The 19,103-nt window shown below is 52.3% G+C and overlaps 2 protein-coding genes across 5 annotated transcripts in view; one reads left to right on the top strand and one right to left on the bottom strand.

The window, feature by feature from the left end:
* The window catches only part of Acsf2 (acyl-CoA synthetase family member 2), a 36,010-nt gene that overhangs the window by 14,457 nt on the left and 2,450 nt on the right, over nucleotides 1–19,103 (top strand). For all 4 annotated transcript variants that reach the window (XM_021230518.2, XM_040749533.1, XM_040749532.1 and 1 more), the window contains exons 2-12: nucleotides 7,303–7,498; nucleotides 7,843–7,971; nucleotides 8,209–8,262; nucleotides 8,593–8,711; nucleotides 8,839–9,004; nucleotides 9,683–9,778; nucleotides 9,921–10,078; nucleotides 10,347–10,438; nucleotides 10,960–11,036; nucleotides 17,102–17,209; nucleotides 18,243–18,394. In XM_021230518.2, coding sequence (XP_021086177.1) covers nucleotides 7,303–7,498; nucleotides 7,843–7,971; nucleotides 8,209–8,262; nucleotides 8,593–8,711; nucleotides 8,839–9,004; nucleotides 9,683–9,778; nucleotides 9,921–10,078; nucleotides 10,347–10,438; nucleotides 10,960–11,036; nucleotides 17,102–17,209; nucleotides 18,243–18,394 — 1,347 coding nt within the window. The remainder of the gene's footprint in view (nucleotides 1–7,302; nucleotides 7,499–7,842; nucleotides 7,972–8,208; nucleotides 8,263–8,592; nucleotides 8,712–8,838; nucleotides 9,005–9,682; nucleotides 9,779–9,920; nucleotides 10,079–10,346; nucleotides 10,439–10,959; nucleotides 11,037–17,101; nucleotides 17,210–18,242; nucleotides 18,395–19,103) is intronic.
* Chad (chondroadherin) lies at nucleotides 11,236–15,095 on the bottom strand. Its single transcript, XM_013117687.2, has 4 exons — nucleotides 14,251–15,095; nucleotides 12,379–12,542; nucleotides 12,012–12,157; nucleotides 11,236–11,791 (listed from the first exon to the last, which is right to left on the bottom strand). The coding sequence occupies exons 1-3, from the start codon at nucleotides 15,019–15,021 to the stop codon at nucleotides 12,016–12,018; spliced, it is 1,077 nt and encodes a 358-aa protein (XP_012973141.1). The 5' UTR covers nucleotides 15,022–15,095; the 3' UTR covers nucleotides 11,236–11,791; nucleotides 12,012–12,015.

Genomic DNA, 19,103 nt, shown 5'->3' with positions numbered 1-19,103 from the left:
CTGAAGAACTCTGTTTCCTTAAGCCTTTTTGACAAGTGAGGTCAGAGGGTGGTTCTATAGGTTACAAAAGACTGTGGCATCCTTACTATACTGCATCATAAGAGAGTTAAACACATTTTTACTGCTAACAAGTTTGATGACTTTGTTCATGAGACTATTTGAGAGCAATCTACAGCAGTCCATTGCATGGATTTTGTTGCATTATGATTCTCATTTCAAATATCTGTGCAAAAAGTGAATATTTTCTCTATTTTTTTTTTCAAGACAGGGTTTATCTGTAGCTTTGGAGGCTGTCCTGGAACTTGCTCAGTAGACCAGGCTGTCTTGGAACTCACAGAGATCTGCCTACCTCTGTCTCCTGAGTGCTGGGATTGAAGGCATGCACCACCACCACCCAGCAACACTATGTATTTTGCGCTAAAAAAAAAAAAAACACAAACCCTCAACCTTTGGCAAGGGAGAGGTTTCAACCACACTCCTGAATGTCAGGGTACCCTTTCTACCCATGGTCATTTGTTTTCCGAGTCTTCCTAGCTGCTTCACTTCCCTCTACCTCCTGTGTGCTGGGACTAAAGCATGCCACCACACCTGAGTCTGATATCTTTTATTTATTATTATTTTTATGACTCATGCAACTTCTCTGGTTCCGTCATTAGGTCATTTCCTGTCCTTCCTGTATTAGCAGCAGTAATTCACTGTTCACGTTTTTTTTTTACTGCTGATGGTTTGCCTGTTGGAGGTGACACAAATATCCCATCTTTGGAAGTTATCTCATGGATACGTGTGGTCCTGTCTCAACTTTGGCTGTCAATCTTCAGAGAAGGGATTGACAAGTCTAGTAACTCTGCCATTACTGTCTATCAAACTCAGATTGAGACCAGTAGTTAAGTCCAATGAGCCACTAAAGAGGACTTTAAGGAAGCATAACACCTAGAGGAGAAGGAAGTACAGCCTATGTTCTTAACCACAGCCAAAGCCTGTCACCCACATAGCAAATAACAGCAAATTAATTACTTAGCCAGTGCTCTCTCCTCCCTCCGGTGCTGGGGAGCTGACTGTGGACTTCATGAAGGTCGGGCAAATGCTCTACAATAAGCCACACTTCAGCCTTTATGTAATTATTAGAATACTTACTGTATTAGTGTTTTCCCCTCTTTTTTGAGATTTTTAAATTTAATTTATTTTATGTGTTTGGATATTTTTCCTGCATGTGTGTCTGCATCGTCAGAGGCCAGAAGAGGGTATTAGATGCCTTGGGACTGGAGTTACAGACAGATAATTGTCAGTCACTGTGTTGTGGCTAGGAATGAACCGAGGACTCTGGAAGAGCAGTCAGTGCTTGTAGTCACTGAGACATACTCCAGTCCCTTGTTTTTTCAGACGTTTCTGGAGTTTTTTTTTTCCAAATGCTTTTTTGAGGAGTTGATTCTTTGGTTTGTTTAAGATAGGGTCTCACCAGGCTGGCACTGAATTCACAGCAATCCTCCTGCCTCAGCTTCCCCCTAAGTGCTAGGGTTCCAGGTGTACACCATCATTTCCAGCCCTTTCAAATGTTTTCTATGTGCAGTTGGTGGGCTCTTCAGTGACAAAGCCAAGGACACAGAGGGCTCTCTGTAGCTTCCCTGAAGGCATGCACCACGTCATGTAGTCTGGTCCCACATGGCCCACGTTCAGATCTCAATCAGGTTGACCTACATCTTGCCCAGACATGGCAGTTCTGTTTGGGCCAAGCTCCAAGACCATTTTTTTCTCTAAGATCTCAGAGCAGGGAAACTCCTCCAAGCTCTTGGCATCTCCCTCCCTCCCTCCCTCCCTTCCTCCCCTTTCCCTCCCTCCCTTCCTCCCCCTTCCCTTCCTCCCCCTTCCCTTCCTCCCCCTTCCCTCCCTCCCTCCCTTCCTTCCCTCCCTTCCTCCCCCTTCCCTCCCTCCCTTCCCTCCTTCCCCTCCTCCCTCCCTTCCTGTATTAGGGCCTTGCACCTGCCAGGCAAGCGCTCTTCCAATGAAGTACATCCCCATGTCTGTTGTCACCCTTCCTTCTTCCTGCCGGGAAGATCTCCCCAGCCTGTATTCCCCCCGGGGTCCTCTGGAAGAGCAGCCAGTGCTCTTAACTTCTGAGCCTTTCTTTTCTCCCCCCTTTTTAATAGGATCTCATATAGCTCAGGCTGGCTTCAAACTCACTATGTATCTGAGGATCCTCCTGCATAGGGTTTGCACACTCAGTACCAGAGCTTGAACTCAGGGTTTTATGTGTGCTGAACAAGTTCTCCATCAACTGAGCTACTTCCTCAGCCCCCAGAGTCTTTTCCTTTTGTGACCAAATAATTCCAGTGTATATATAGATGGAGTACCACGTTTTGCTTGCCTGTTCCTCTGTTGCTGGGTACTTGGGGGAAACCTTTTGGCGATTGTGAGTAATGCTGCTATAAATATTCACGTCCAAGTTTTTGTTCTGTCAAAGAACCAGGTTAGGACTGAATATGCTCCGCAGTTAAGAGCCCTTGCTGCCCTGGCAGAAAACTTGGGTTCCATTCCCATCACCCACATGGCAGGCTAACAACTATTTGTAACCCAGTTCCAGGGGACCTGTAACCTCCTTGGACACTGAGAATGCATGTGTTGCACATACATACATGTAAGCAAAACACTAGTATACTTAAGTAAAGGAAAAAAAGAAAAAAATTAAAACAAAAACATAAACAGTTATAACACCTATAGCAATGTTGTTTTAATATCTTTTTTTATTTTATTTTATTATTATTATTATTTTTTTTTTTTTTGGTTTTTTCGAGACAGGGTTTCTCTGCATTGTTTTGGAGGCTGTCCTGGAACTCGCTTGGTAGACCAGGGTGGCCTCGAACTCACAGAGATCCGCCTGCCTCTGCCTCCGGAGTGCTGGGATTAAAGGCGTGCGCCACCAACGCCCGGCTTCTTTTTTTTTTTTTTTTTTTTTTTAAATAAATGAGACAGGATCTCATGAAATCCAGCCTGGCCTGGAACTTGAAGTTTAGCCTAGGATGACCTTGACTAGCATGATCCTCTACTTTTATCTCCTGTGTTGGCATTACAGGCCTGAGCCACAAGGTCTTGTTTGTGTGACTTGTGCTGATAAAAACCAGGGCTTCATGCATGTGAGGCAAGAACTCTATCCACAGAGCAGCAGCCTTCGCCCGCCCGCCCGTCACTTAGCCATCCCAGCAGCCTGTTTTCACTTCTAGGGCTCCACATTCCATAAAGCTGACAAGAGTGGCAGGCTGGCTGAAGGAGGCTGGCTGTGTAAACACAGGGAGGGGACTAAGCAAAGCAAAACCAAGAACAAAAGCTCAGTGGGGCTTTCCTGTAAAGCTGGACAGAGACAGCACTATGGAAAAAAGGCTGATAAGTTAACATCGGGTTACTTGAGGTGACCTCACCTCCACCCTCAGGAATCAAAGTGAAACTCTTGTGCATGAAAGCTCTTTACCGTGGCGCTCCATGACTCTGTGTGTGTGTGTGTGTGTGTGTGTGTGTGTGTGTGTGTGTGTGTGTGTGTGTGTGTGTGTGTGTGTGTGTGTGTGTGTATCAGAACACAGCTTGTGGGAGTCAGATCTCTCTTTCCACCATGTGGATTCGAGGACTCCAACTCAGATCATTGGGCTTGGCAGCAAGAGACTACCTGCTGAACCGCCTCCTCCTTCTGAGGCTGGCTCCCACTGAATCTGGAGCTCATAGATTTGGGTGGCCTGGCTGACTCCTCTCCCCAGAGCCAGGTTCACAGGCATCAGCTACAGTGCCACTTTTTTTATGTGGGTGCTGAGAATCCAAATCCAGGGACTCATTCTTTCACAGCAGGAAACTTCCTGGCTCCCCAGTTCCAGTCCTCTGCCGTTTTTACTGATCAGTTTGGACACTTGTTTTGAGTTTTTTATTTTTGGGTGGTTTATTCCCACAAGTAGGATTGTTAGGTCACATGGTGATCCTATGTTTCCTTGTAGAGGAACCGCACCATATCTCCCACAGTGGAACCTTTTCACACTCTCCCCAGCAGGGAACCAGAACCACTTCTGTAATCCTCATCACGCTTCCCATCACTTACCCAGGTTTGAATCATACCTCATCATAATTGTGTGTGCAAGGGTCACGTGCTTGTGCAAGGGTGTGTGTGTGAACATGTGTGTGGAGGCCAGATGACCTCAAGTATCACTCCCCCTCAGCTCTGTCAACTTTGGTTTTTGAGACAGACTTTCACTGGCCTACTGCTCTCTGGATGGCCAGTGAACCCAAGAATCATCTTGTCTCTACCTCTCCAGGGTTGGGATTGCAAGTTTACACACCATGGAACCCTGCTTTTTGTTTGTTTGTTTTTCTTTCTTTTTTTCCCCCACCCGAAAGAGGGTTTCTCTGTGTAACAGCTCTGGCTGCCCTGGAACTCACTCTGTAGACCAGGCTGGCCTAGAACTCATAGAAATCCTCCTTTCTCTGCTTCCCAAGTGCTGGGATTAAAGTCGTGGCCACCACCAGTGCACCCAGTTTTTTCTACATAGTTTCTAAGGATCAAAATGGGGTTTTCATGCTTGTGCAGTAAGCAATTTCCTGACTGAATTATCTCCGAAACCTCTCAGGGAGAGTAACAGTTTTAATTTGCATGTTGCATACTTTTCGGAAAGATGTGTGTGAAAATCCTCTCCTCCTCCTCCTCCTCCTTTTCAGTGCTGAGAATTCAGGAACAGGGTCTTCCGCTAATCTGTGGCCCAGGCCCCTTTGTCCATGAGCAGCCGGTTGTTTGCCAGGGTATTTTGTATGTTCCAGACACTTAGGCTGCACATGCAGGGTGCACACACGAGTTGCCAACATTGAGATGTAAAGAGGATGCTGTTCTTTCTTTAACTTCCTTGTTTGCAGCTTCCCTTAGAAAAGCAGATCTGGACTTGAATTCCCACACACTAACTCTCTACGGGCACCTTTAGGCTAGGTTGTGCTTGGCTTCGGTCCTGGCCACAGAGGACCTTGGGTTTTGTAATTGCAGTTGAAGTTGCATAGTTACTTTTCTTGAGAGAGGCTGATCAGCTCTGCTGGCCCTTTCCCAACTCTTTCAGTTTCTCCCATCCACAATAACAAACACAAATTCAGCAGCTTGCCTTTATGGCCAGGTGTTCTGAGTGTGTGCAGAGACGTAAAATGTTCAGGCCTTTGAAGTGACTAAATGGCTGGGGTGGGTCCCATGTTTATGAGCAAATTATACTGGTATGAGTTGCTAGAACTCTTTTTTTTTACATTTTATTTATTTATTATTTTATGTTTTTGTTTTTTTATGTTTTGTGTGTTTTTGCCTGCATGTGTATCTATGTACCACATGCATGCAATGGCTGTGGCGGCCAGAAGAGGGCATATGATCCCGTGTTTTAGGGTTTCTACTGCTCTGAGGAGACACCATGACCAGAGCAACTCTTAGGAAAACATTCAGTTGGGGTGGCTTTCTCACAACTCTGAGGTTCAGTACATTATCATCATGGCGGGACACGGTGGCGTGCAGGCAGACATGGTGCTGAGAGTCCTACATCTTGATGCCAAGGTAACAGGTAGTGACCTGAACACTGTGCATAGTTTAAGCACAGGAGACCTCAAAGCCCACTCCCACAGTGACACACTTCCTCCAACAAGGTCACACCTCTTAATAGTGCCACTCCCTTTGGGGGGATTTTCTTTCGGATTACCACACCCTGGAACTGGAATTGCAGACAATTGTGAGCTGCCTTGTGGGCACTGGGAATTGAACCAGGACCTTTGAAAGGATAGCCAGGTGCTTTTAACTGCTGAGCCATCTCTCCAGCCCTGCGTCCTTAGAACTCTCAACTCTCTGGAGAAACTGCCAGCCCCCCCCTTAATACTTAATACTGCCCTACCCTCCCGCACCGCTTGGTAGGAGTATGGAAAAAAGCAACACGGAAGTGAGATGCTCTGACGATCGGACTTAGGATAAGTGCCAAGAGGAGAGGGCAGGCCGAGCGGGCTTGGCAGTGACACTCGGCAGTTGCACTTCCAACTTAGCTGTTCCCATCCTTTGTGACCCTTGACATCTTTGCCCATCAGCCACCCTGAGAAAGGGTGATCATAATTCTCACTCATACTTCATGGTCAGGGCTAGCCTGGTACTCATGTGTAGCTCAGGCTGGCTTCCTCTCAGCAGCCTTCCAGGTGCTGGGATTACAGGTGTGTGCCAAAGAAACCTGTTTTCTAAGGGTGATGGAAGGAGATGGGGTTTCTTTTCTAGGGACAGTCGGTCTTGGCTGACATAGGACACCCTTACTGGGGCACCAGCACCTCTTCCCCTGTTGCCCTGTGGTGCTTGCGGTCACCATGTGGTCCAAGCACTGCTATCCTTTTCTAGATGCAATAGGCTCTGTTTTGCCACAAGGTCCGAAAGTGGGACCCTGGGGGCACTGCCTGTGAGGTGTAGGACTCTTCATTTCCAGGCACACAGCCCCTTTTTTTTTTCCTAGCCCAGGTTGGCCTTGAACTCATGATCCACCTGCCTCCTCCACGTTTGGCAGATCATACCGGTGTGTACCACCAGAACCAGCAGCACACAGCCTCTTACTCAGACTTTTCAGTCATCTTTCTGGTGCCACCATCTGGTTCCTTAACCTCTTGCCTATTCTGTTGTTGAACTTCTGACCCAGAAGAGATAAACTGGTCCCTTGAGGAGCTAAGAAACCCAAAGCATTGGTTCCCAGCTCTGGATCCCACCATGGACTTCATAGGTTCCCTAGGAAGAACCATAGTGACCTTTACCCTCCAGGAGTCAGGAGTTGGGGTGCAGGCATGCTAGCTTTTTGTGAGACCTGTCTGTCTCTGCATCAGGTTCCCCGGGCACCCCTGGGCACTTTATCGTTTCCAGGAAGGTTCAAGAGGCCCCTTGCCTCCAGCTTAGGATGGCCTTGTCCCCATCCTGCTGCTTGGAGGTTAGGCTCCAGGTTAAGAAGAGAGCAAGTGAGGACAGTGAGTTTATGATCTGGAGAGGGCCTAAGGATGTCGTCCAGGCCCCAGCAGAGAATGAAGCTGGATGTGCTAGTGCATCCCTGTAACCCCAGCACTCAGGAGGCGGAGGCAGAGTCTCCAGGCCATCCCTCCGCTAAATCACAGGGAATTTGAGGCCAGCCTGGGACACGTGAGACCTTATTACTGAAAAAGAAATCTAGAGAAAACCTATTGGTCCTCAATATACCCACCTAGTCTAAACAGCTGGACTGCTAATTAGCTAGGTGTGCCAGAGTGTTGGTGCCAGGGGGGCCTCCACAGTCCAGCCAGTGGTTTCTCTCTCCACAGTTCTGGAACGGTGAATTGCACCAATCCCATGCCCATCGGAGGCCTAAGTTACATCCAGGGCCACACCGACTTCCATCTTGTCAACACAACTGTGGGTGAGTGCCTGGATGCCACAGCACAGAAGTTCCCCAACAGAGAGGCCTTGGTTATCCTCCATGAAAACACCAGGCTGAACTTTGCACAGCTCAAGGAGGAGGTAAGTACTGACCTTGAACCTTCCGAGAGCAGCTGCTGGTCCCTAGCTGTTATAGTAGAATAGAGCTGGAGAGGGGGTGCATGCCTGTGGGGCTGTGCTGGGAACTCCTGAGGGCCCCGCTGTTAACCTTAGGAGACAGAGGCAGAAGTGACCTAGTGCCCTGGTTAGTGGTTCCTGGAGTATTTGTTTACTGTGTGGACTCCCTACCTTCACTGCGTTGAGTCCACTGAGGCCTGGCAATCCATTTGTTCCCAATAACCACTGGGCTAAGATAGAGAGTAGGGGTCAGGGGTTCCTCCTGCTTGTCCCCACCTTACTTGTTGTTCCCCATCTGTTTGTACCAGGTGGACAAAGCTGCTTCTGGTCTCCTGAGCATTGGCCTCCGCAGGGGCGACCGGCTGGGCATGTGGGGACCCAACTCCTATGCATGGGTGCTTATACAGTTGGCCACTGCCCAGGCAGGCATCATACTGGTGAGAAGGGCTTTACCTGGCACAACTGGGTATGTGGAGGAATGTCATTCAAGGGAAGCCTCTTAGATACAGAACCAATCCTGCGTCCGTCTGGCTTCCAGCTTGGAAGTGCTTTCACCCAAGGTTCACCACAGAGCCCTGGCAGAGTGTAGGATGCTGCCTTGCCCTTTCCGAGGGGAGTAGTGAGAGAGAGGAGCATCTGTCCAGGACACTGGCATACCCTCTCTGTCCTTCCAGGTGTCTGTGAACCCAGCCTACCAGGCCACAGAACTGGAATATGTCCTCAAAAAGGTACCACTTGCTCCTGATGGGGAGGGGCATTTCTCATGATGTTTTTATAGAGAGAGGCTGATGGGATGAGAAAGGACTTGCTCAGTGGCTAACATTACAAAGTGTCTCTCCTCAGGCTACATATGGTTGGGAAAGCTCCACAGAGAGGGTATGGGTCAGCCATAAGGCTGCTGTGGGTGTTGGGGGTTGAGTGTGTCAGGGGAGTGTGTGTGTATTGTTACATGGGTGTGTCAGGACAGCTATTCAGAGAAAGAGAGCAAGGGATTAGTGAGGGCTCCTAAGTCTGGGGCTTCCTGCTGATCATAGGTAGGGGGACTTCTCGTCCCACAGGTAGGCTGCAAAGCCATTGTGTTCCCTAAGCAATTCAAAACCCAGCAGTACTACAACATCCTGAAGCAGATCTGTCCCGAGCTGGAAACGGCCCAGCCAGGGGCCTTGAAGAGTAAGAGGTGGGTATGTCCTGGGTTTTCAGGTTATCAAGTGACATCTCAGACTCCCCCCTCCTATTCCAAGGTGTAACTGATGACTTCCTGGGCCGTCTTCTAATCACTTGTCACCATCCTCTCTGTCTCCCAGGCTCCCAGATCTGACCACAGTCATCTCAGTAGATGCCCCTTTGCCAGGGACCCTGCTGCTGGATGATGTGGTAGCAGCCGGCAGCAAGGAACAGAATCTGGCCCAGCTGCGGTACCACCAGAAATTCCTGTCCTGTTACGACTCCATCAATATCCAGTTTACCTCGGTAGGACAGCGATCTCCAGTCCCAATCCCAGATGGAACCTGTGCCCTGCCCATGTGGCCCCTGGGATGGGGAGGTGGTAGAGAAAGTCAGGAGAACCTCACTCTCTTGATTCTGGCCTCATGCTCTCCTTTCTGCCTCAGAAAATCATCATCTGGTGTTTTTGCTACTTTCCCCTTCTGGGTCCTGTTGCTTCCAACATAGAGAAGAGTCCCCAGGGATTCAGAGAGGTGGAATCAGGCTCAGAAAGGGAGCTTCTCTGAGCCTGTGCAGCTGGGTAGTGGTGGAGTCCTCCAAGCCAGCCACCTTATATGACATGTGAACGGGACAAAGGCAGAGGTGTTGTGTTCTCTTTGCATTTCTGCACCCTAACATCTGGCCCTGCATAGCTCACTGTGCATAAACGGAGGGAGGAGATGGATTCAAGACAACCATATCCTACTCTTTCTTTTTTTCTCTCATAGGAGACAGGGTTTCTCTGTGTAGCTTTACAGCCTGTTCTGGAACTCGCTTTGTAGACCAGGCTGGTCTCGAACTCACAGATATCCGCCTGCCTCTGCCTCATGCACCACCACCGCCCAGCCATATGCTACTCTTGTGACTCTTAGGCCCCAGCTCCACGGAGCGGTGGCCAAAGGAAAAGGAGAAAAAGGTCAAGCTGTCCCTTGCTTATCTTCTTAGGGGACTACTGGCAGCCCCAAGGGGGCCACTCTTTCCCATCACAACATTGTAAACAACTCCATCCTGATAGGCCAGCGGCTGAAGTTGCACACGAAGGTGAGGTTGGGATGGGCCCTGGTGACGTGTACAGAGGCTGCACGGAGCAGCCGGGCAAGGAGAGGGACAGCTTGCTGGGCTCCCCCTGCTGGCTGAAAGAACTGACTCCATGATAGACCCAGCCTCCTGTCTCCATCTCCAGACTGCAGAAGAGTTGCGGCTGGTCCTGCCCAGTCCCCTGTACCACTGCCTGGGCTCCGTGGGGGGCACAATGGTGTCTATAATGTATGGTGTTACCCTCCTCCTGTCTTCACCAAGCTTCAATGGCAAGAAGGCACTGGAAGCCATCAGCAAAGAGAAGTGAGCATTGGTGGACAAGCCACCTGTGGGCTAATGAGACCCTCCCAATCCTCATTCCTGGACCCACTCTCCTTTTCTGAGATGCTTCCTTCCTCCAGCCGGGACACCTGGGGTGGGAGGGGTTATGACCAGAGGAACAGGTCACGCCTTGAGCTTCTTCCTGCCCCCCCCCCCCCGCAACCTTGGTCTCCACTTAAGAGTTCATGGTGGGGAGGGAAGGGGTTCCCTCTCACTTCTAAGCCCAATCTTGAGACTTTCCTTTGTGCAGAGGCACCCTCCTGTATGGCACCCCCACGATGTTTGTGGATATTCTGAATCAGCCAGACTTCTCCAGTTATGACTGCTCATCCATACGCGGAGGTGAGGTGCAGTGTGCTCAGAGGTACCAAGATTTGGGGCGGGTTGGCTCCCTGGATCCTGGTGAAGTCAATTGTTTTTTCTTTTTACGTAGGATGCAGAAAGGGATGCTGTAGGAATGTGAGTTTGGGTGTGTGGGGGTAATTCCCAATTGTCCCAGGATGCTGGGCCAACCTCAGCTTTTATGTGTTGTACCAAGGCTCAGAGGCTGTCCCCTTATGGGAGTAGGTGAAAGAGGGCTAGTGGGCTGAAGAGCGGGAAAGTGCGTTAGCGTCTCTCTTATTTTTTCTGTGATACTGAGAACTGAACCCAGGGCCTCCTGCATGCCAGGCAAATGCTCTAGAATAGAACTGTCTCCCCAGCCCGTTGTTGACTGTTTTAGAGACAGGAGCTACCCAAGCTGGCCTTGAACTCACTCTGTATCCCAGTCAGAGCTTGCAATTCTCCTGTCTCAGCCTCCCGAGCGGCTGGCACTACAGGCCTGGACCACCAATCGCATCATCCCCTCTCTCTTCCGGATGCAGGTGTGATCGCTGGGTCCCCAGCACCACCAGAGTTGATCCGAGCCATCATCGGCAAGATGAACATGAAGGAGCTGGTGGTGAGTGCGCGGCCGTCAGTACCAGACAGAGTACCATCCGGGAAAGGTCTGGCCTTTAGTGAGTAGGGACTGACAAGCCAGACCACAAGCCCAAAGGTCAAACTCCAGGTTACTCTCTGCTTCCTGGAGCAGAGGTGGGACAAAACTGTGAGCTTATTAACTAATGCCTGGTAAGGTACAGGGAGAGGTGAGAGGGGGGTGAATGTTATACACACATAAATTTATGTTTAGAGAAACCTGGGGCAGAGATGCATCAGGGGGATGTGCAGCCAGGCACCGGTGCCCGTTAGCACATCATGGCAGGCGGGGACTGGGGGATGGGTACCCCGTTAGCACATCCTGGCAGGCGGGGACTGGGGGGATGGGCTTCAAATCCTTTCTGGCAATAAGGGCGGGACCAGGGCCTGGTGTTTGTTTCCAAATGGCAGGGAAGGAGGGAACTGAGGAGTGTGGTCACAGGGCTGTGGTCATGCTAGTGGCCACTGCATTTTGGCTTTGATGGACTCAGGGTAGAGAATTCTGCAGTAGCTTCTCTGAGAGGAGCCATGGCAGGGCCCAGGCACAGTGGCTGGGGAGAGGCTCTGTGCCCCCCCCCTGCTTGGACCCCACTGGGTGTCCAATGCCCCCTGCCAGGATGTGTCTAGGTGCGGGCAGCTCTGTGTATTGGCAGAGGCTGTGGGAGAAGTGTGGATGGTGGGGGGGCGTCAGTAGTCTCTCCAGCAGAAGGCAGGCACCAGGACTGGTTGTGACAGGACCTGCAGGGAGGGAGCATGGTTGTTAGGTCTTCAGTCACCCGGATGGCATCAGAGAATGGTGGAAACCCTAGGCCAAGCCCCTGGAAAGGGAGACTCAGTTCTCCCTTTTCCTGTAAGAGAGGGTCTGATCACCCCTCCAGAAATGGCATCATGGGAGACAGCAGGACCCTGATGGAAATTCCAAAGGCAGACAGTGGTGGCCTCCCTGCCTGACTCCTACCTGTTTAATGGCGGCCAGCTTTCTTGGACCTCTTGGTTGGGGATTTGCAGCTCCGGAGGGCATCTGTATCACGAATACGCTGACCCTTGACCTTGGCTGGTGAGGAGCAGGTAGCATCTGGTCGAGAAGTCTTGGCTTCCAACCACCTGCGGAGACAAAGAGTGGGAATGCTTGGGGAGGGCACAGTGACCAGGGTGGACTTGGCCCTAGAAAAATCTGGAGCTGTCATCTTCATTTGACAAGTGAGAAAACGCCACTGAGTCCCAGACCTCCCAGGTAGCCAGCCAGGATGTATGTTCAGGCTGTCCTACTCTGGGGACCATCATGTGAAGGAGAAACTGGGCGTTATATGGAGGGATGTGCTCACCGCCGAAGGCCACGGAGCTGGCAGGTGCATCTCCATGGGTTGTTGGTGAGAGTGAGGGTCTCCAGGTTGTCAAAGGGGAAGGTGGAGGGCAATTGGTTCAGGCGATTGTTCTCCAGATGGACATGTTTCAGTGTGGTCACACCCAGGAAGGCAGCATCTGAGAACTGGGAGGTAAGGAAGGCAGAAGTGAGAGAACCTCAGTTCCAGTGTCCAGGCTCTCCTAACTCTCCTCAGAGGTCAGGGGCCTGGACGCAAGCTTTAGTCTGTGGAGGAGCTTCAATTTTCCAAGCAGAGTGACAGTTGTCTAGATGACGTAATCCACAACACCCTTTTTAAAATGAAAGGTGTCCTTTCCAATGTGCAGATGGAAAATGTTCAGTCCTTTGGGCAGGGTCACCTAGCCAGTAAACAGTAGCTGCAGGACCACGCCCTGCCCCCAGCTCCAAGGGAGCACCCTCCCTGCACAAACACTGGGTTTGGGGAGCAGCCATAGCTTGGTTCGGAGAGCCCAGGCTGGCACACAGAGAACCTGGTCAGTGTTTGGTGGGATGGGCACTGAGCCCATGCTCCCCACATCCCCAGGGTCCCAGGATTTCCCCAAGGACTGTCCTTATTGCTCCTCTGCCCTCTGCCAGATTCTATCTGTGGAGCTACCTTGGTGGGGACTTTGGCCAGTATGGACAGCTTGAGAGGAAATATTTGGTGCCCTCATCTGAGCCTGGTGCCACAGTTCCTGTCTGGGTTCTCCATTCCAAATCAACCTCCATATGCTGTTATAGTGCCCATCACTCTGGCACTAGGGTGGTCTGTCTTCAATTGGAGTGAGGCCAGGCTGAAGAAAACCCACCCAGAAGGCTCTGTCTACCCAGACAAGCTTCTGCCCTCAGCTCCCTGTCTGTGACCTCTCTCACAGCCCAGGTTGGGATGTGACTTTCTTTAATAACAAAATTGCCCTCTATCTTGTTCTGGTCCCTGCCTAAGCCTCCTGGCTGAAACTGTGCCAGGGCGATTTCCTCGTTCCAAGAAAGGGTTGCTGCTCCTACATAGCCCCACCTGGCCAGATCAGTCATTCCAGGGGAGGAAGGACTGGAGGGTACATGGGTCTAGTGACTGGGGAAGACAAGAGTCAACAAGCTGTCTGGGGGACAGTGAGACAGTCAGCCTGTGTTCTGTGAGGGGACACTTTGGGGCTTATGCCAATGATCGCATGTATTCCTTCACCAGCCCCAGGAGCACCGAGCCTGCACCTTGGTGGACCCTTTAGTTTCTGAGCCTTGGTTTCCCTACTCAGTTGAAACGACCTAAGGTTGCAGTAAAATTGGGTGTTTGGACCCACAGAGGGCATGGGGCATCCTTCAGGGTCTCTGAGGGTATGGAAGAGGTCTCCTAAAGGCATTTGCACCCCCCCCACTCATCCTCCAACCCCTTGTTTTACCTTAGTGCACTGGCCAGCCCCCACCAAGAACAGGGTCCCTTTGTGAGTCTGAGTCTGCCTCTCTGTAAGGTGTCTCAGTGGACAAACCTTCCTTTATGGGACGGCGGGCTTACCCGAGACTGGGCAAATGCCAGGGGAGGGGTGGAAAGCTCGACAGGAAGAGGTACCTGCTGCTCACTGTGGGGTTTGGGGCAGAGGCCTCCCCAGAGGCCCTTTGTGAGACCAGAACAGCCCATCTCTTATAAGGAGTCAGCCCGAGAGGGCATTGCTGAGAAGCATAGGGGCCAGGTAAGGGGTGGGGCGGTGATGTGTCAAAGCCTGAGAGAGGTGGCAGGACTCCTTGCTTTGGTGATAATTGGTGGGCAAGGTGTCCAGGAGGAGGGACTAGGCTGGCTTCCCGGCCGGGAAGGGGTCAGAAGAACTCTGCGGGCACTCACCTTCTCCAGGTTGGTGTTGTCTAGCCAGAGAGTCTCCAGGTATCTGCCGAAGGACTGGAAGGCGTTGTCTGGGATGCTCTTCAGAGGGTTGTGGGACAGCTTCAGCTCCTCCACCACCCGAAGTTTGCTCAGGGCAGCGGAAGGGTAGCTAGACAGCTGGTTCTTGTCCAGGTGAAACTTGGCGAGGTTCTCCACATCATCCAGGGCACCAGGCTGCAGGGAACTGAGGGCATTTTCTGACAGGTAGAGCCAGCGCAGGTCCTTGGCACCCTGGAAGGCTCCGGCGCGCAGCTCTCGGATTTTGTTGTTGTTGAGCTGCAAGATGAAGAGGTTGACCAGAGGGGAGAGCAGCCCCCGGGGCAGCTCGGACACCTTGTTGTGGTCTAGATAGAGGTAAGTAAGCTCAGTCAGGTCATCAAAGGCTCCAGCTCGCAGCACTCGGATGTCATTGTGGGACAGGTACAGATAGATGAGCTGCTTCAGGCCGCGGAAGGCACCAGCGGCCACCTCACGGATGTTGCAATGTTGCAAGTGCAGCGACACCAGGTTCGGCATGGTCCGAAAAGAGTTGGCAGCCAGCACTGGGAAGTTGTTGCGCTGGAGGTTGAGCAATTTGGTTGACTCTGACACCTTGGGGATCTTCTGCAGTCCCACCTTGTCACAGATGACATGCTGCAGGTCGCCATGGCAGTGGCAGTTCTGGGGGCAGGCGGCCAGCGCCGGCAGGAGGATGGCAAAGAGGCCCAGACTGAGTAAGAGCACACGGGCCATGGCTGGGATGCCTGGAGCCAGGGCAGGGGGCTGCGGCGGCGGGACGCTGGCAGCAGCAAGTCCTCGATTCTTGGGTCTCCCAGCCCATTTATAGGGCAGCCCTGACCGCAGTTGGCAGCGTAGCCAGCTACTACGTGGAGCATCGAAGCCACTGATTTAACCCCCTCCCGCCCAGAAATGCACCCCCTGTCCTCGATGGCTGGGGGCTCTTTCTACAGCAGGCGACCACCCAAAGTGTTGGGGACCGTTCCCCTGAACTCCAAGCCGTTGCTTTCTGCTCGTAAATTCTATGCTTCACCTCTCTTTAACTTCCTCTACCTGGACCCCCAACCTGGTGGTGGGGAAATAGGTGTGTCGAGGACCTCTGAATTTCCACTGGGCAGAGGGAGGCGTTCCCAGAACTTATTTATTTGCTCGAGTTTGAGTCTCCACATTCCCCTCCCCCATACACCCTTGGCAGACAGGTCACCCTCGGCTCGGAGGGAGGAAGTGGGGCCCGACAGCCGGATGCGTCTCGCCGCGGTCAGCCAGCCAGCGGCGCTTTAATGGGGCTGTTGTGCCCTGCAGGCGAAGCGTGAGGGCCGCTGTGGGCCGGGCTCCCGCTTCTGGCTAGACCCTCCTCAGTTCACCCCAAGCTGAGCTGGTTGATGATGCTGGTTGACAGTGGTGCGCTTACCCCTGCCGCTTCTCTGAGCCGTGGCACCAGGCCTGTAGGGGCCCGGGTTGTGGGCTCTCCCATGACCCCTCTCTCTTAGGTCTGGACTTCTTATTCCGTCCTCTGCACCCTCATTCCCCTTCTCTGAGGCTGAAAGCTAAACAGAAGAGTGGGAAGGGGGGGGGGGGGGGGAGAACCGCAGGATTGGCAGCACACATGGAGCCCACAGGCCACTGAACAAGCACATTCCCTCCTCAATCTCCCCCAAATATCCCCATCTCGGGATCCCCCCCTCCTCTACCCCCTCCGTGGTTAGGACCCACCCCTAAAGGGGTCTCAGAGTGGCAGCCTAGTGGCGCCGATGTGTACTTGGCAGAGGCCAGACCTGGCCAATGACCCCAGGACTTGTGAGCTGTTGGGAGGTGGGGTGCTGGCTTCAGGCTACTGACTCCGGCCAGATGCTAGGTTTTGGGCAGCCCCGCCCTCGTGGACCGGACTTCTGTTCACTTGCCAGCCACCGTGTCTGGAGGCCTGTGGAGAAGGGAGGGTGAGCAGACAGGTTACAGCTTTGGCCCAGGGCAAGCTCTGGCTTGCCTGCCAAGAGATGCTGTCTGCTTTGGGAGGTGGTAGAGAAACCATATCCCAACTATGCCAGAACCACACTACCTGATACACAGGAGAGGAGGCCACCAACAGAGACCTGATAGAGTCCAAGGTGTCTAGACCTCATCACACCCAATACGTAGTTGTGGGTTTGGCCTCCAGGCCTGCTCTTCCCCAAGCCCCTCTGACCCCTTACCTCTAGAATGGGAGGGTCATTCTTGGCCTAGAATATTCTCTGACGGTATTTAGGCTGGCTGCTAGTTTCTCTGTTGCACAGAGTCCTGACCACTGGAAGTACCACAAGCCTTTCACATTCCTGCTCTGGCTGTATTTTTGTTTTGATGAAAAGAAATGCATAGGAAAGTCTCTGGAGCTTGCCGGGTACCCACCCTAAGAACAGGCACTGTCCCAGTTGGGGGGGGGGGTTGTGTCTGTGTGTCTGAACCACTCCCAGCCAGATCAAGCTGGCTTTCTCATCAAGTTTATGGGGCCTTTGGCTACGAAGAGAGGGACAGAGGATGTTGTGGCCTGAAATCAAGAAGGTAGGACTGAATCAACCTGGAGATGGGAGAAAAGAAGGAACTGGTGATGCCGGAAGCCGCAGGCGCCACAGGGGAGTGACAGAACCCTGGCCATCAGAGACTGGCTGCTATTCTCAAGTTTGTTTCATGCCAGGGTCCCTGCAGAGATCTGCACTTTGGTTCCTGACCCCTGCCTCCTGTCCCCTCAGCCCAGTTCTCCCCATCCAGCTACCCAGGGTAGGCCATCTCTGCCCTCTGCTGTCACCCACTTCCCTGCAAGCAGTCTTTTTCGCCCCTCTAGGTTGTTTATGGAACCACAGAGAACAGTCCCGTGACCTTCATGAACGACCCGGAGGACACCCTGGAGCAGAAGGCCGAAAGCGTGGGCAGGATTTTGCCCCACACGGAGGTGAGCCCCTGGCAGACGCCCTCACAGCCTGCCTCACACGACTTGAGGACAGTTGGGGCTTTCCCTCAGACATCCAAGCAGCTCACTGACTTAGAGGGCCCAGCGATGGGGGCTTGCTGGACCTGGCCCGGCTTTGTGGGTTGAAGCAAGGAAGGGGAAGAACTGGCAAGGCAGCCCAGAGCAGCCGCCAGCTGAGCCTCCCCTCAGCCACCCTTCCTGTCTGAGGTGTGTTTTTGCCAAGCCTACTGTCTGTCTTGGGGCAGCTAGACCCGTCTCAAAAATGAGCCAGAGCACAGAGATTTTTTTTTCCTTAAGCAGCTCTTTCTTCCCTCAGGCCCCTGCCTCGTGCTTTTCTTCTGTCTGAGCATAAACTCTTCTTTTCCCGAGCCATCTGTCCCTTGGAGGTTCCTTCCACTTCAAAGGCCCCAGGACACCCCCCAGTCTCAGACTTCTAGCTATGACTCCTCTCTGGCTCCAACCATGTAGCTTCATTCAGATATTACCCGAGTTTCTGTGCCTCTTTGGGATGCACTGTGGGGATTTGTCAGGGAGCCGTCTTTCTCCCCATCCCCAAGTGCAGACACGGAAGCACCCAGACCCAGTTTTCCTTGGCACGTTGGCTGTGGCTCTTTGTGTGCTAGGATTTCGAATTCTCCGTCTCCTGATCACATGGCACGGCCATGCTGTTGCTTTCCTGCCTTGTGGGAAGTGAGGGGAGACAATGGCCTTTGCTTCCCCATGGCTCAGCGTCTGGCCTGGCACTCTTCAGGCCTCCTTTGGGGCTGCTCACTTTCCAGCACCCCGTGTAAAAATACAGCCAGAGCGGGAACTTAAAAGGCATGTGGCACCCCGCCACGCACACATACCCTCTCCATGGTTATTCGAGCCTCTTTTTCCTTTCCCTGGACTAGAATAAGTAGAGCCAGCAGCTTCATTTCTTGGCGGGTGGGGGGGAAAGAAAGCAACGCTCCCCCCATTCCCGGGGAAGCGAGAGAGTGGGAGGCTCACTCCGGAAACTGACCTGCTGTCTCAGGCCCAGATTGTGAACATGGAGACAGGGGAGCTGACCAAGCTGAACACACCGGGGGAGCTGTACATCCGCGGGTACTGCGTCATGCAGGGCTACTGGGGCGAGCCACAGAAGACCTTCGAAACAGTCGGACAAGACAAGTGGTACCGGACAGGGTGAGATGGCGAGATGACGTGGAACCCAACGGGGCTGGGCCTCCGGGGCTGAGCTAGGGTAACTACACCAGCACGCAGAAGTCCTGTCCTAGAGACTTGACTTCTAAAACTTGTCTGAGGGTGTATCTTGGTTGCTCTTGGATGCCATGTGTGAGGCCACAGATTCAACCCCCAGTATTGTGGGGACATCGGGGAGGAGAGGAAGAAACACCTCCAGGGCTTGCTGGAGGTGCATCTTAGCTGCTAGTGTCCTTGCCTAGTACATGTGAAGAACTGGGCTCAGCCTTCAGCACCACATGAATTGGCAGGGTGCACATGCCTGTAAGCCCAGCACTTGGTAGAGGCAGGGTCAGCTTTAGCTACAGAGTGAGTTGAGAGCCAACCTGAGCTATGTGAGACCTTGTGTCCGATAATGGGAAAAGGAATGGATTGTGGACGCAGTCCAGGGGGAGGGTGCTTGTCTAACATGCACAGAGCCCTGGACTCTACCTCTAGTGTCACTCAACTCTGGGCATGATAGTGCATATGTTTGTAATCTTGGTGCTTGGGTGGTAAAAGCAAGCATTATTAGAAGTTCAAGGTCACTCTCATGAGACCCTGTCTCAAAACAAGCAACAACAACAACAACAAAATTTCCCTAAGTCAAAACATGTGCCAGGGTGAAGCTCTTCTCACAGTGAAGAGACACTAGGACGTCGTCACACTTCCT

Source organism: Mesocricetus auratus, unplaced genomic scaffold, assembly GCF_017639785.1.
Source record: "Mesocricetus auratus isolate SY011 unplaced genomic scaffold, BCM_Maur_2.0 Super-Scaffold_100007, whole genome shotgun sequence".
NCBI lineage: Eukaryota > Metazoa > Chordata > Mammalia > Rodentia > Cricetidae > Mesocricetus > Mesocricetus auratus.
This window is presented reverse-complemented; position numbering and strand designations above follow the sequence as displayed.